This window comes from Python bivittatus, unplaced genomic scaffold (assembly GCF_059951505.1).
Source record: "Python bivittatus isolate LINGU-HERP-01145 unplaced genomic scaffold, Pbiv_v1 ctg000070_np1212, whole genome shotgun sequence".
Classification (NCBI taxonomy): Eukaryota; Metazoa; Chordata; class Lepidosauria; order Squamata; family Pythonidae; genus Python; species Python bivittatus.
In genome coordinates this window covers 18,490,486-18,508,444 of record NW_028277034.1, presented here as the reverse complement: position 1 = coordinate 18,508,444, position 17,959 = coordinate 18,490,486, and the positions used below count along the sequence as shown (strand labels likewise).

The 17,959-nt window shown below is 37.3% G+C and overlaps 1 protein-coding gene across 1 annotated transcript in view; it reads left to right on the top strand.

The window, feature by feature from the left end:
• The window catches only part of GLRB (glycine receptor beta), a 50,948-nt gene that overhangs the window by 14,712 nt on the left and 18,277 nt on the right, over positions 1–17,959 (top strand). Inside the window, exons 4-7 of the mRNA XM_088132718.1 lie at positions 419–486; positions 10,016–10,245; positions 12,381–12,463; positions 16,176–16,316. Of these exons, the coding sequence (XP_087988844.1) occupies positions 419–486; positions 10,016–10,245; positions 12,381–12,463; positions 16,176–16,316 (522 nt within the window). The remainder of the gene's footprint in view (positions 1–418; positions 487–10,015; positions 10,246–12,380; positions 12,464–16,175; positions 16,317–17,959) is intronic.

Here is a 17,959-nt window from a genome sequence, read left to right as displayed (position 1 = left end):
GTCAGATGATGTATTTAAACATAATCCAGAGAATTGAATTTGCTTTAAATCAAATTAATATAGCACTCAATCACTGTAAATTAATATATCATTTATCAACAGGAAAAATTATCTGAATTGTAAGCTGAGCTAACTGTATTTTAGTCATTATTCTTTCTTTCATCTTATCCATCTAGCATTTAGTCATGCTATTTACTTAATACATTGTTTCTAATTTTTCTGGCTTCCTTTCCCAAGTTCTTTCTAGAATATGGGAATATGTTCATTAAAGAATATAGAATAAAATTTACTTTTTCTCTTTCTCTGTATTTTATAAAGAGTTTATAAATCTTTTATTGAAGAGTCAAAAACAAAATTAAAAGGAAAGGAAAGAATAAAAGGGGAAAACAGAATAAAAATTCTTATGCATATATTTTAGGAATTCCAGTGGATGTAGCAGTGAATATTTTCATTAACAGTTTTGGATCAATACAAGAGACAACTATGGTGAGATTGAAGTATTTATTCTTATTTATTTATTTGATAATCAATATCTTTATTAAACACAGTAGTCCTTGATGGGCAATAATGTTAAAAGAAGAAAGAATATCAGAATAGTTAAAATTAAGACAATTAGAAATAGTCAACACTCAAAATAGTGTGACAAATGAAAATATTAGAGTCAAATTACTTTATCAGTGTTTACAAAAAGTTTAGGTCAACATCACTGGAGGAAAATGTTAAGGAAAGAACAGTCCTACGTGGGAGATGATCCTCCACTCTGAAATCCTCTGTGTTCACTATATCAGCATAAGAGGTTAAGATTTTCCCTTGCTTATGGAACTTTTTTTAAATTTGTTTTTAAATTTTCTCCCAGGGCTGACATAGATTAATGGACTGATCCATAGCTATACTGAGAGACTATGTCAGGTGTCTTTGTGTCTAGTGCTTCTAAGGTACCAACTAACCCATTCCCACAACAGTTAACTTAGTTCCTATCAGCATTTTTTTGGCCAATATTCCCTATGTCATTAGAACATTTGGTAAACATACCAGAGAATTTTAAATTTTCTTCACTAGTTGAATTTTCACCAAATTGCTCCTATGCTTCATCCCTAGCTTATCTTTGTCAGGAGTTAGGTTTCTACAAGATGTTATGATCTAAAGTGAACCAAGTGGGATATTTATTTAATTTTCAATAGAGTTTATTAGAGGACACTTCTGCATTGCCACTGAATTAAAATCTGGCAACAGAGAAAAAATATTAAATGACACCAGAGAAACAATTAAATTCATGGAAAGAATAAAATGAAATGTGCAAATACTTTTACTTGCAAACAAAACTGCATTGTTGACTGAGAACTCAAATGATTTGCAGCAAACAATAGGTAGACTGTGTGATAAATCAAGGAGCATGTATATAAAAACTAATGTATCAAAGACCAAGGTAGTTGTGTTTCATAGGGAAGATGGAATGAACAACTACAAGTTATACATACATTTATTTATTTAATTGAATGGGGGAAAATTGGAGCAAATAGATGAATTTTTATACTTTGGTAGAATATTTACCAAAAATGGGAGAATGGAACAATTCAAATGCTGGTAGACAGATATTAGGTAATATATTGTCTACTATAAGGAATTAATGGTGAAAGAAATTGCTGTACGAAAGAGCAATTCTGCCCATTTTGTTATATGGAAGTGAGTTTTGTATATGTCAGGAGAAAATACCCAAGTTGTATGAAGTGGAAATAAATTACTTAGAAAGTTTGTGAAATAAGACAATGAAAGGTAATATCAAGAATGAACAGTTACTGAAAGAATATGAACTAGTGATCACTATAAAGGAAGTACTATAAGATGTTTTTGTGTTATAGAGAAAATGAATGAGTATTGAACAGTAGAACAAATACAGTAGTACCTCTAGTTACGAACGCCCCTCCTTACGAATTTTTCAAGATACGACTAGCTCAAGCCCCAAAAATTTACCTCATGTTGCGAACCACCTCGAGTTACGAACCGGATCTGCGGCCATTTTCCCTCCCGTGACACGTGGTCCGCGGCCATTTTCCGCCCCTGACACATGGTCCGCGGCCATTTTCTGCCCCTGACACGTGGTCCGCGGCCACTTTCCGCCCCTGACACGTGGTCTGTGGCCATTTTCTGCTCCTGACACATGGTCCGCGGCTATTTTCTGCCCCTGACACATGGTCCGCGGCCACTTTCCGCCCCGACACGTGGTCTGTGGCCATTTTCTGCTCCTGACACATGGTCCGCGGCTATTTTCTGCCCCTGACACGTGGTCCGCGGCCACTTTCCGCCCCGACACGTGGTCTGTGGCCATTTTCTGCTCCTGACACATGGTCCGCGGCTATTTTCTGCCCCTGACACATGGTCCGCGGCCATTTTCCGCCCCTGACACATGGTCCGCGGCCATTTTCCGCCCCTGACATGTGGTCCGCGGCCATTTTTCCACCCCTGACACGTGGTCTGTGGCCATTTTCTGCCCCTGACACGTGGTCCGTGGCCATTTTCCGCCCCTGACACGTGGTCCGTGGCCATTTTTCCGCCCTTGACACGTGGTCCGTGGCCATTTTCCGCCCCTGACACGTGGTCCGCAGCCATTTTTCTGCCCCTGACACGTGGTCTGCAGCCATTTTTCTGCCCCTGACACATGGTCCACGGCCATTTTTCCGCCCCTGACTCTCCCTCCAAGCAATAGCCGCCTCCCTGTCCTCCACGCCAGAATGATTAACGGTAATTACATTGAACCTTATGGGAAAATTTGCCTCGTGTTGCGACCAATTCGAGTTGCAACCAGAGTCACAGAACAGATTAAATTCGTAACTCGAGGTTCCACTGTATATGAAATAATATTAATTTTTTTTTGAGACGAAAGGGAAGACTAAGGAAGTCATGGTTGGAGTTGATGAGATTGTCAGGAAGACAGCAGTGAGAAGTTTAAAGAACAAAAAGCAAGGCATGAAGGTATACGAATATGGTGAAAGAAAGTGTGGTTTGCAAAGATAGAAAGGTATGAAGAGATATACTCTGCCCAAGGCCTGATATCCAGGGCTTCAGAGACCCTGGCTCCTAGCTGCTGCTGTTTTATATGGTCAGTCTGTAACATAGCTGGCCTCATCCATGATCTAATTGTAAATTTGAGGGCTAACCTTGTTTGCATTATCAAAATTGGGGGGAGGGAGCAGTTCCTCACTTGGAGATGTGCCCAGCCAGGTTTCATGTGTAGCATCACCCATGGACCCAGGGCTGGAGTAATTGTAATCTCTAAGAACTCTAGTGGCTTCAGGAGCACTGCTCTGCAGGTTGCAAGGTATGAAGTTTGGGAAGGTAGGCTATAGAGATCAGGAGAGACTGTTGCTTGTATACCAGCCTCCTTGCTTCATAGCTCTGTTCAGGGTACTCTGGTCTGTTCTGGCTAAGGAGGGGCTGTAGAAATACCTACAGGGCCACCTTGAGGACTATACAAGCCAACTGTCAGATAAAGTTGATCAAATTTGCTTAGAGCTGGAATCCAGCTATACAGGTCCTTTGCTATTGCCTGAGGCACAGTCTGGCCTAGTTATCTAGGAAGAGTTTGAACTTGTCAGCCCAGATGAATTAGATAGGGTTCTATGCTGTGCGGTCAGTCATCTATGTTTTAGATGTGTTCTTCCTGCCTGATTAAGGTTTCCAGGAGGTGATATGTGGTTGGGTCTGGGCAGTGGTGAATGCTTCTCTGCAGCAGCAAGTGGTTCTGTCTTTGAAAGATGCAGTTGTCTGCCCCCTCCTTAAGAAATGATCACTGGACCCAGGGATCTGGACAATTTTGGGCCAATCTCCCTCTAAAAAGGTAGATTGTTTGGAAACTGGCTGATTTATAGTTCCAGAGGGCCCTGGAAGAAGTAGATTATCCAGACACGTTCCAGTCAAGCTTCAAGCTTGGTTATAGTGCTGAGATAGCATTGATTTCATTGTTGATGACCTCTGGCAGGCTCAGGAGAGGAGTAGTACATCCATCCTGGCCCTACCTGACCTTCAGCAGCCTTTGATAGCATCATCATGATATCCTTCTGGCCTGGCTTAGGGGATTGGGAGTGGGAGTCACTGCGTTCCCCTTGCTTTAGGGCCAGTTGCAGTCTGTGTTGGTGGGGGGGACAAATTGAACTCAAGGCCCTTGCTTTGTGGGCTGCATTCTCTCACCACTCCTCTTTAATATCTACAAGAAGCCTTTAGGTGAAATTATCTGTTGGCATGGAATGTAGTATCATCAGTATGCTGATGATACCCAGTTGTATATCTACACCCTGGGCTGACCAAGCAATGCTGCTGAGGTCCTTTACCAGTGCCTGGACACTGTGAGGTTCTTGATAGGGATTGGCATCTGGGTATCTAACCTTAGCAAGACTGAATGGCTGTGGGTTTTAAGCCTCCCAGATCTGGAGATCTTCTGTCCTTAACTCTGCAGTCATCTCTAACTTCTGCAGTCAGAGTCAGTGCACACTTTGGGGGTCCTCTTGGAATCAAGGCTCCTGCTTGATAAGCAGGTGGCAGCCATAGGGGAGCCTTTGTACAGGTTCATCTTGTGCGCCAATTGTGCCCATTCCTAGACTGGCAAGCCTTGCTTATAGCAATTCATGCCTTAGTCACGTAAGTAACTATAGTAAGCCATTTGGATTACTATAATGTGCTCTGAATGGGACTGCCATACATGGGACTGCCCTTGAAGACCATTTGGAAGCTGCAGCTGATCCAGTGTATAGGTAGCTTTTGGCATTTCTTGTTACATTCATATAACTCCACTGCTCTGCAAGCTGCACTGGGTAAGATTCCGGGTGTGATTCAAGATGTTGGTTATCATCTATAAAGCCCTACATAGCATAGGGCCAGGCTATTTGTGGGACTATCTCTCTCCCATTGTCTCTGTTCACCCTGCCAGATTTAACAGAGAGGGCATGTTCCCAGGCCCCTCTATCAAACTGTCCTCTTGTTGGACCCAGGAATGGTGCCTTTTCTGTGGCATCCAGAGATCCAGATAACCCTGACCCTGTTAGCTTTTCGCTAAGTGATGAAGACCTGGCTATTACCCCAGGCATTTGGGCCAGGAGGTTAGGCAGACTCTGATGATAATGTGGTTTTTCTGATTGGGATTTAACTCGGGCATCATTAGTCAGCATTTTAGTTGTTTTAATCCTTGTATGCCACCTTATATGGCAGCCATATAAATTATTTAAATAAATAAATATGGAATAGTGTTGGTGGAAACTATTTAGTATATTTCCTTTTTCTTTTTTTAAATATAATTTTTATTAAAGATTTTTACATGAGTAAAAAATAAACATGAAAACATATTAAGAAAAGTTAGAAAAGTTAGGAAAAAAAGATAAAAGAAAAAGTGCAGAAGGCAATACAAGTAGAAAAAGAAAAAAGAAAAAGATAATTAAAGAAGTGACTTCCAATCTCCTTTATATCAGTTACAAAGAAACTTATTATCCCTCTTTGAAATTATATTACAAGGTACCTTTCTGTCACATATTCAACCCTTTTTTCAATCAGCAAATCCAGAAATCACTACTTCATTTTTTCCCCCATTTTCAGCAAAAAGTCCATAAAAGTGTTCCAGTTTTTATAAAAGTATGTATTGTTTTATCCCTGATCACAACAGGTCAATTTTGCCATTTCTGCAAATTCTGTCATCTTCGCAACCCATTCCTCCATTGTGGGTGTTTCAGTATTTCTCCATCCTTGTGCATATAGTAATCTTGCTATAGTTACCATATACGAAACCAATCTTCCCTGACAGTTGCAGCATCCCAGGGTCATGTGATCATCATTTGTGCCTTCCCAGGGGGCTTCCGACAAACAAAGTCAATGGGAGAAGCTGAATTCGCTTAAAAACTGGGTGATTTGTTTAACGACCATGGCAAAAAAGGTCATAAAATTGGGCATGACTCACTTAATGACCATATTTCTTTGTGACAGAAGTTCCAGTCCCAATTGTGGTTGTAAGTCAAGCACTACCTGACCCTTTTCATCCTTTCAGCTAAAATCATAGTAATATTTTTTAATCATTATTCAGTAAAGATATTGGTCAATAATTTTTTTGACAAAATTGGGTCTTGGCCTTCTTTAGGAATTAATGGTATATTTGTACCTGTCCAACTTTCTGGGATCCTTCCACTGTCTAAAATGGAATTTATCATCTTTTGAAGAAGTTGTACCTATACATCTTCAAAATATTTATAATAGGAGGCTGGTAGCCCATCTGGACCAGGGGCTTTCCCTAATTTAGTCTTTTTTATAGCCTCACAGACTTCCCTTATTATTATAGGTCCATTCATCACCTGCTTTTGTTTATCCATTACCTTTGGTAAATTATGTTTCTTTAAGTATTCATCCACTTTTGCCAAGGAAATTTCTTCTCTTTTATAAAGTTTTGTATAATACTGATGAAATATTGTTTGCATATTTGTACTACCTGTTACCATAACTTTCCCATTTTGTCATTTTAATATATTCTTTTCACTTTATTTTCTCAATTTGTATGCTAACAATTTCCCTGGCTTATTTGCTAACTCAAAATTCTTTTTGCAAAGTCCATTTTTATTTCCATTTCTTTAATCTTAACACAAAAAGCTGGCATTGTAGAAGTTTAATTTGTTGTGAGATATTTTTCCTTCCTGGAGACCTCTTTAATTCCTCCTCTTTCATTTTTATCTCCATTAAAATCTTTTGCATCTTCTTTTCTCTTTGTCTTTTCAATTGCTATTTTGTTGTATAAATTGTCCTCTCATAAAGTCTTTACCAGCATCCCATACTGTCCTTATATCAGTGCCTTTATTATTCTTTCAGTTTCTTTTTACAGCACTCCTTTATTGATTCTTTTTGTAGCTGTTTCATTTAGCCTCCATCTGTAAGTTCTAACTTTCCTCTTATATCTGGGTTGTGATCTGAACACTTTAGCAATATATCCACCTTATTAATACATGTAGCAAGATTTTTAGAAATCCAAAACATATTTATTCTTGAAAAAGATCTGTGTCTTTCAGAAAATATGTACATTCTTTGAAATAAACATTTTTATGTCTCCATATATCTATAAGCTCAAAGTTATCCATCATTTCAAAAAATACTTTCAGTAATTTGCCTTGTGTTAATTTTTTTTGAAAAGGTTCTGTCTTTTTGTGGGCAAACCACTCCATTTCAATCTCACAAGAAACACCAATTGTCATATGACAATTCTATCAATTCAGTCCCTTGAAAAATATAGGTTTGTTATCATTTGGGGCATATATTCTCAATATCATTATCTTAGTTTCATTCAAATTAATCTCAACTCCTACATATCAGCCATGATCATCACTCATTATCAATGCTGGTTCTAACTGTGGATTTATATACAAAACAACTCCATTTTTCTTGGTTGTCCCTGCCAAAATAAATTCTTGTCCCAAATTTTTATAAGTCAATATTTTTAATTCTTTTTTCTTACATGTGTTTCCTGTAGGCAAATTATGTCTTGTTTTAATTTTTTCAAATAATGAAATACCTTTCTTCTTTTTTTGTGGGGTGTTTGTCCTACATATATTCCACGTTAGGCATTTAAAATCCATATTTATGTCATAAGCTTAGAATAGTCTATACCTGTAGCACCCAATGTCATTGTCTCTTCCTCATTGTCTTGCTGTATTTGTTATTTAGTTCCTTCCTTTTGCTCTAGTTACATCTCCATTTCCTCTTTGAACCTTTCATAGAATTCTCTTGCCTTTTGGACTAAATTAAGTCAGCATCTCTGCTACTTAAAAGTTAAAATCACTTCTTCCAATTTGTCCCAGCAGAATGGTATCTTTTTCTGTTTAGGTTTCTCAGTCAGAAAAGTATATTCTTTTCTCTTACACAGTGTTCTGATAGGTATTTCTTTGAGAAGAATTATTTCTGAATTATTTATCCTTAACCTAGTATTAAATGTTGTTATAGAACCTGTTCTCTTATCTTCGTCCTGACAAAGTGCACAAGTATATCTCTTGGTATTGTTCTTAATTTTGTTTATCTTGTATTAGTTCTGTATACCTTGTCCACTTCTGCATCCATTATCTTCTTAATCCCACTCTAAAAATTTTGTTAGAGATTCAACAAACTTCTCTCTAATATCTTCACCAGGTTCCTCTGGAATTGGTCTCTGTCTTAAACTAAATATGTTCTCTCTTAGTTCCAGTAAGGCCAATTTGTCTAGATCTTTTTCCATCTCTTGATTTATTTTTTCTGTCTTATTTTCCAAAATTTCTATTTTTTCTTTGATTTGTTTAATCTTTCCACTTATCTGTATTACAGATTCTTCAAATTTTTTATTCATAATTTCTTCCATATTTGCAACTCTTTCCTCCATTCTCCCTTCAGGTATAGCCAGATCCCTTTTAACTGATACAGTCACTGATGCAGTTACTGATTCAGTCACTGATGCAGTTATTGATGCTGTGACATTCTTCCCCAGTTCTTCAAACATTCTTTGTAAAATTTCTGGCATAATCCTTTTTCTGTTAATCTATCTGTAAATGATCCTCTCCTCTCTTCTGTAATTTTTGCTGCTTTTCTGGTACTGGCCATTTTTATTTCTCTAATTTATAATCCAGGAAGGGGAAGTAAAAGTTTTTCTCTATCTCTGTATTATAACTCTTTATTTTCTTTCAGTGCTCTGTATTTCTGTAATCACGTGGTCTTTCACACCTTCCAATTTGCCTTATCTCTTTGTTTAATGAAGTCAGCCAATCATCCTCTTTAACCAATCCTCTTTCCCATGGACGTATATGTATTTAATTAATTAATGAATTCATAAGTACTTTAAAATAAATAATGTTCCAATTTTAACTGTCCCCTTAGTCTGTTTTTAACTTTCTTAATTCAAATACTTGACAAGCTTTTTGCTTTTATTTCTTTATAAATCAATTGAATTATTTTCTAAGTTTTTACTTTAATCTTGCCCGTGGCTCGAAGATGCACTCACCAGGTAGCTTAAGGTACTCTGCTGCTTGGAAGATCTCTATAACTTTAAACTTTAAATCTCTGTTCCAATGTGCAATAGAAATGGATTACATGAACCCAGTGACCTTTAAGCAGGCTCTGCTTGAGGCTGAGAGCTTGATGATTTCCTCTGCAGCTGCTGGCACTCTACCCACAAGTCTCCTGATTTCCTCATGAGGAGCTCTCCCTCCAGATCCTCCTGGTTTCCTCATGAGGAGCTGCCTTCTGAAGCCCAAGTGGGTGATCTCATGACTTCTCCTTGTCTAGAGAAGCTCTGCTGGCCCAGGCTTGCCACCTGGCTGCCAGTTTTTGCCTGTCAGCCCTCCCAGGTAAACCAGACAGGAAACATGACTAGAGGAGCCAATTCTACTTTATTGTAAGGCTACATTAATAGAATCTTGCAAACCTGAAAGTACAAATTTTCCGCCCTCCCTATTTACTTCCTGAGTAGTTAGGTTGGGTCCTTCCTAAGTTTCTTTCTCTAGCCATTACTCTGTTGTGGACTCCTTCCTCATTTATCTGATCATTCCCTAGGCAGCATTTCTTCCCCCCATCTTCCAAGGTTACCCTCACATTCCATCACATTGCCTCAGCATCATTCCTGCTATGCAGAGATATGTTAGTCTGCCATTTTCTCCACCCAGAAGTCCCAGTAGCACTGGGATAGAGCAACGCTGGAGTCCAGGACAGTCCAATGTGGATGTGTAGAGAGGTGTTGCCTTTCGGTGCTGGGGATTGTTGTAGTTTTTACAGTGTTTATGTTTTTGTTGTTGTTTTGTAACCGCCAAAGTAATGGTACATAAGATGTGCAGCTATATAAGTCTTTTCTATGAATGAATGAATTAATAAATTAAATAGACATATATGGACTATCTAAATGTGTTTCTTGATTTAAGCTTTGCATATTGTTGCTGACTTTTCTGGCAACTGAGTATATTGATTATTTTCTTTAGATGCAAAGTTAAGATTTTAATCTAATAGTAATAATGTAATATGCTTACTATATTTCAAACAGGATTATAGGGTTAACATCTTCTTAAGACAGAAATGGAATGATCCTCGACTTAAGCTGCCCACTGACTGGAAAGGATCTGAATCACTAACAGTGGATCCTACCATGTTTAAATGTCTGTGGAAGCCTGATCTATTCTTTGCAAATGAAAAGAATGCTAACTTCCATGATGTCACTCAAGAAAATATTCTCCTATTTATATTCCGTGATGGAGACGTCCTAGTCAGCATGAGGTACTTTATACATTCTACTGATTATGAATGGTTGTAAGAAAACTCCGTAACTATAGACTTTTTGTTTTAAATAATGTTATCATAAGAAAAACAAGGTGCTATACAGTCAGAAAATTTGGCTGCTTTACTGGAACTCAAGTTAGAATGCTTCTTGGTTTCCTATGATATATAATTGTCTTCAATCTATCATTTTGTCACTTACCCAGATCTGTAACTGGGTTTGGGAAATTACCATAGTCAAACAACCATTGTAATACAATGTAGATTGCACATTGTCTCAAGAAAAACATTTCAAATGGACTTCAAATTTTTCTGCTTTTCCCTTCCGTTGAAAGAGTTTGATTTTTTTTGTTTACATATTTACAAACAACAACCAGTAGTATGAGTCCTAATTTAGCAGCTAGCATGGAAAGGCTGCTATAACATACTCATATGTTCACCTGCACTGAGTAATAATTAGCCTTATGTTGGAGTGGACAAAAACCGAATTGAGGTATGCAAGAGATCCAGCAGCCCCATTTCTAGTATCTCCAAGATTATGGGGTCAAAACTTAGTGGCAAAATGGCAGTGTTTGCCTTTAAAAGTACACAGACACACACACACAAATACCTGTAGATAACTTCAGCTTCCAGGAAGCTTAATGCACCAGTATTGAGTTTTTCTTTCTTTCTTTTTTCTTTTTAAGTAAAGCAAACCAAAAAGGCTAAAAAAATCATCATGTCTCTTGCAAGCCACAGAATCAAAATGAAATGTAACACAATCACTAGCTTAAGTGAACATACATTTAATGCACATATATTGTATGACTGCTTCCCACTTCCTAAAGAAGTATTTTTCTGTTATTTATGTGTATTTAATAAAACAACAAAGAAAAGGAAGGAAGGAAGGAAGGAAGGAAGGAAGGAAGGAAGGAAGGAAGGAAGGAAGGAAGGAAGGAAGGAAGGCAGGCAGGCAGGCAGGCAGGCAGGCAGGCAGGCAAGCAAAAAGGCAAAAAAGGAAAGGAGTACAACAGTGAAAATTGTATATATAAATAAGGCTTCTTGTGCTTGTATATATGTATTTAAATTTGATTTTACTTGACAGTTCTAATAAAGGTTTACCATATTTCATTGTAATCATCCATACATAATTTCTGTAAGCAATCTGTTTCTAATCCGTAAACAACATCACCATGTAGAGTCATACATTTATCTTTGCATTGTTAAAGCTCTCATCTATCAGTAATAAGAGTGGACAGAGAATCCATTTCCAGCCATCAATTTCCATATAATAATTATATAGTTTAAAAAAATGGACATTTAAAAATATTAAACCTTATCTCAAATTAATATCTGTAATTACTTTTTCCCCAGAATGTAACTTTAAAACATACCTGGAGGTTGAGTAATGGCAACTGGACTTCTTTTCTTTTGGTTTGATACGTTTTGCTGCTTGTCCAAGCAGCTTCTTCAATCTAACAGCGAAACGTATCAGACCAAAAGAAAAGAAGTCCAGTTGCCATGACTCAACCTCCAGATAATTCCACCTGGATGACTGAGAATCTTCATCAACATATTTAAAACATAGCAAAAACATGTGAATATAGTCTTATTTTAATTACATCTCTAAAACACATTCATTTACTCATTCCATTTCTATACAAATGAAATGGGGGCCTAATAAGTCCAAAATATTCTGCTAATGTACTACAAATGTAGAAGATACAGTATGTCCTTTTTTTTTTTTTTTTTTTGGTAATTCTCCTATGCTAACTGACAAAAGAAGTCACAACTGCTATGAACATCACTGTTTCCATGGGAGCCTTGTTGAAGGGAAAACAATGGCATGGAATCAATCTAATATGTTCAGCTTCTCATTGCTGATTAGATGGAGACCATTATGTGGCATCTATTACATATGGAATATACAGTATATCATTAAAACCAATAATAACGTGCCATACTTCAGAAGAACATTCTAAAGTACATGTTTTAATATTCTCATAATGCTGCAATATACGTACATTGTGAATATGATTTATATATAGTTTATACTGATTCATTGTATTAATTAATATGAAACAAGAAAACAATATTTGTCATTGTAACTTGTAGCATATTTTGAATTGCTGGTAACTTTCACTTTGTATTTCCAGATTATCTATTACTCTCTCATGCCCGTTGGATTTAACTTTGTTTCCTATGGATACACAGCGTTGCAAAATGCAATTGGAGAGCTGTATGTAAATCACATTTTACATATTTTACATCTCTCTCTCTCTCTCTCTGTGTCTCTCTCTTAGGTTTAATAATTTAATATGCATGTTCAGTACATTGATAGACCTTCAGGTCTTCCAATGGTGCACACATCACTGCTGTAATTGACTCCACTAACCTTGCTGCCTCTTCTGTTTCCTTCCACCTTTCCCAGCATTATAGAATTCTCTAGAGAGTTAAATATTTGCATAATATGTCTGATGTATTTGAGCCTGGTCTTTTGTGCCTCAAATGAGAATTCTGGGTTGATTTGTTTGATGATTCATTTGTTTCCTGGGCTACCCATGTATTCTCAGGAGTCTTCTCCAACATGAAAGTTCAAAAGTGTCAATACTCTTTCTATCCTTCTTCTTCAAAGTCCAGCTTTCAATATCAGAAAGTGTCACAAGGAAACCATTGTCTGTACAGTTCTGATCTTAGGTGTAGGCACATCATGGCATTTGAAGGCCTTCATGGCTACTCTGTCAAGTGCTAGTTTGTGGTATATTTCTTTTTTTTTAATAATAATTTTTATTAAAGTTTAAAAATACAAAGATAAAAACTAATGCAAATTAAGAAAAATATAAAAAGTAAAAATAAAAAATAAAAGAGAGAAAAAGAAAGATAAAAATATAAAAAAGATATAAAGAAAGAAAAAAGATATATAAAGAATTGACTTCCCCCTTCATCAAGACAAGTACAAACAATTCAGTAACTTATTACCTTCTCTAACATTTCAACAAAGGATCTCTTCTTGCCATATCTCATCTCTTATCTATAAGCAAATTATAAGGCCTCATCATTCAATCCTAATCAGCAAAAGTCCATTAAGAGTTACCAGAAATAACGACATATATATTTTAACCTTAATCAAATAAATTAGTTACATATTCCTTCCTTTACTTTTAAGTTACTTTCCTTTACAGTAACTTATCATTTTCTTTAAAAATATGTTTGTGGTATATTTCTTGACTTTTGGTTACTTCACTGTTGATAGGACAATGAGATTCCCATTTTTCTAAGTACATTCCACAGCTTGACATGATCAACATAATCAAATGCCTTTCTATAATCAGTGAAGCACATACCAACTTCCTTTTGATACTCTTTGGATTTCTCAATTTTCCAGAGTATATCAGCAGTAATGTTTTATATTCCTTGGCCTTTTCTAAAGCTTGAACAACTAGGATCTCCCTTTCTATGATCCTAAGCATTATTATGCTGTTAAATTAAGAATATTGTACGATAGTTTGCACAGTCTATTCTTTGGTATTGGTATGTACAGTAGATTGATCTTTTCCATTCTGTTGGCCACTGTGTCATTCTCCATTTGCTGGCATAGCTTGGTTAGAGCCTTTACTGATCCTTCTTCTGTTGCTTGCCATATTTCTGTACAGGTAGTCCTTGACCTACATCATTTGTTCAGCAACCACTTGAAGTTGTGACGGTGCTGAAGGAATGGTTGTTACGACTGGTCCTCAGAGTTCCAGCCATCCCAACACCCCCGCAGTCACGTGATTGCGATCTGGGTGCTTGGCAACTGGTTCACACTTACTACAAGTTGCAGCACCCCATGATCACATGATCACCATTTGCAACTTCCTTGCCAGCTTCCCCAGAAAGTCAATGGGGAAGCCAGCAGGAAGGTCACAAGTCACTGGGGTAAGTCTTTCCTACCTGCACACTTTTCCTCAGCCCTTCTACATTTGCGCCACACTGGGCACTTGTGCATCCCCGTGCAGCTCTGCACATTCCCCCCAACTCACAGTGCACCTTTTGCACCCTCCCCATGCCACATCCTCGTGCATCCTTTCTAACCTGCGCTGCACCCTCACATACCTCTCCAACCCTCGACACACCTCTTGTGCACCCCTCACAACCTCACACACCTTCCCTGACCTAATTTCCTTTGCTAAGTGATGCGGTCGTAAAGGGTGACCACATCGCTTAGTGACAGCAATCCCTGCAGTCCCAGTTGCCATCATTAACCAAATCCCATAGTCCTTAGGTGAAGCAACTTCCTGCTAGCTTCCCACAACCAAGTCAGTGGGGAAAGGGTCAGGAAGTTGCAAGTCCCAGGTGGCTTGCAAGCAGGCTGGTAGGCAGGTAAGTGGGGGAGGGCATTAGAGGGTATGAGGGAAGCACAGTGAGGGAATGCACAGGGGTGCACAAGGGTGCAAGGGAGGTGCAGCAAGGCTCAGGGGGGGTGCACAGGAATGCGTGAGTGGCTGGCAGGGCACAAACTGGGGGGCTGGGGGAGGGTGCGTGGGCAGAGGAGACTTACCCCAGTGACTTGTGACCCTCCCTGACAGCTTCCCCATTGACTTTCTGGGGAAGCCAGCAGGGAAGGTTGTAAATGATGATCAGATGATCGTGGGGTGCTGCAACAGGTTGTGAGTGCAGGCCAGTTGCCAGTTGCCAAGAGCCCAGATCGCGATCATGTGACACAGGGGTGCTGGGACAGCCAGAAGACTGAGGACTAGTCATAACCACCATTTGTTCAGTGCCATCGTAACTTTGAATACACACACACAAATATATTTAGCAAGCCTGCACTTCTGTACACACGAACCTGGGTGTAATCTACATTAAATCCTACATTCTGTAGGATTTATGTTTGATTTGTATTTGAATAAAAACCTTCATATGATAGCAGTAATGTAAATCGTAAACAAGGTATGCAATATATTTTATCAACACTGGTCTGAATCCTGAATTTTTCATAGACAGTATTATTTACTTTGAATAAACATATTTTCCTTTTAATTTTTAAAAATGTTGAATACAACTTAAATAAAACAATTACTAGGAAATAGCTAAATAATTCAGAAAATGCAAATACAGATAATTAGAACAAAGAACAAAAACAACTGCTAAATAAAATGTTTGTAATCCACAAAAATATTTAATGGATAATTTGAGGAAGTCAGTAGCAAAGGCCTTAGGGGAGGTATCTGATCTTGCCAACTCCACATATTGCTTATCTCCTTAGTCACCTTTCTTAGATCCAAGGCTATCAAAGCCACAGTTGCAAGAGTGGTTTGCTACTTGTACTTCTCAGTCATCACTCCTTTTCCTTCTCTCTTTCTTGTATTTACCTCAGTCAAAGGGCCTATTATTAGTAAAAAGGCTACTAATCTTAGCATGGAGGGGTGGATGGGCAGCCACCATGCCAGTTACTCCAAGACACAAGTTCTAATTAGGTTTTAATGAGCAAGGGATCTGACTGACAACAGTACTGGCAGGGAGAGACTTATAAGAAAAAGTCCTACTGGTGGCAACACACCAACCCATGTGAAATCCAGTGCCAGTTCTGGCAGAAAATTTCAAAAGTAGTATCCCATAGTAGAGAAAATCTGTCCAATAAAGAAATAAAATCTAATGGAAATATCAGGAACACCTTTCAAATTAGAAATGTATTGTTTTGGCATGTGGACCTAAAACTGATACTCTTTCAGATAATCTACTTCCAGGTTCCTAACACTTAGCACTTTCCAGAACTGTATGTGGAAACAATGAAAATCAGTGAATGCATTTCAGTACTAGTGAGATATGATCAGTATAACGAACACCCTTTAACCTGCCAGATTCTGAGATGTGGTATAAGAAAAGCATGCCTATATATAATTGTTGCATTTATTACTTTCTACCACGTTATCTTCTTCTTCTTTTTTTTTCCTATCCAAAACATGTAGTTGGTTACACTACTGATGATTTACGATTTATCTGGCAATCTGGTGATCCTGTTCAACTGGAGAAAATTGCTTTGCCCCAATTTGATATTAAGAAAGAAGATATTGAATATGGCAACTGTACCAAATACTACAAAGGGACTGGTATATATTTTAATTAATTCATTTGTCCATTTATTACATTATGTGATCAGCCTTTATTTCATGAAAGTAAGAGCTTATTAGGTAAATGAATACATTCTCTCTATTGTTACTTTTGCATTAAATCAGGAAATCTGATTTGTAGTATCTGTTTTAAATAAGAAATTATTAGAAAGCTGTAAATAATGCTTTGTGATGTTCTGCACTAATTGATCTTGATAGTTAATACCACTCCAGACTCATGAGGCATATAAGTTGCCATCATAGTCAATATGGAAGGATATGTTTATCACAGAAGTGTGATGATTTCACAATCACTCATTAATTCATTAATCATAATTCAGTTCATGGCTTCAGCCTCTAGTGCATAGCAGCAAGATGAAGAAATGATTAAATTGCTAATTTTTTATGGGAAAATAATTTTGGTTATGAAGATTTATAACAGCACATAATGCAAGTAAAATCAATTGTTCATAATCATAAATGACACAGATATGTTTTTATTTAGCTGTCTTATAATTTCTTGAAACCAATTATATAAAATTGTTGTTTGCTAAGATCCTTCAGCCAAATCAGCTCACTTTGTATCATTGTGGATTTAACAGCTATGTATTTTAGCTTAATTAAATTGTAAAACAAATTTAATGCTGCAAAACCTGAGATGCAGGGCATATATTGATAATTTAAAATGTGTAAAATATAAAGTCCTTTTGAGTCAAGTTTGATTCCTGGTGACCTCATGGGCATGTCCATTTAGTTTTATTGGCAACAGTATAGAAGTAGTTTGCTACTGCCTTTTCCTGGGATTTATTTTTAACCACCTGATTTGGCTAGAGATCTTTTATCCAAATCTTAACCACATCAAATTCTGTAGTTTTGAGCTCAGAGCCAATTTAATGGAAGAACAATAGATATTTATCAACTGTTTTGTGGTGTGAGCTCATAATTCATGGGAACAGTGCACTTTGTTTTTTTTTTTTTTTTCCTTATGTCCCTCTTCCTCACACAACTATGTTGGCAGCCTGGCCTCCATTTTGTATTTTTATTGTCTGAGGTGACTATTTAAATGTTGTTTCAACTTCATCATCTAACCTATAGCCTGGTGTTGCTTGCGATCTTCCACTCAGTACGAACAAGGTTCAAATCTGCTTAGCTTCTGAGCTCAATCTGACCAAATGTATATGATACTTTAAATATATGGGTAGATCCTTTCATAGTTCTTCTTGTCTTAGTATTCTTCCGTAAATCTTGAGAATGCCTACATCTCTTAAAGATACGTCTGTGAGTGAACAAGAAGGTGGCCAAAGACTACACAGTTGTTGAAAATTGGGGATGACATTTTGTGTATGAGGGTTGGCTTTCTTTTTTTGTAAATAATTTGGAAGAATTATTATTATTACATCAAACTGCCTTTATATAAGAAAACATTTATACTATTCATATTGGCATATAGGAATGTGATTTTTTTTTTGAAAAAAAAGCTTGTAGAAGAATTTCTGATCTAACACAAACAGATAATCACATATATAGATATAGTCTGAAAAATAAAATAGGAATTTGACATTCCATTGAAACTGTTTACAGTTGGCAAAGAAAGCATTTCACTGGCTCAGAATCATAAAAGAAAGGAATATCATAGAACCAGG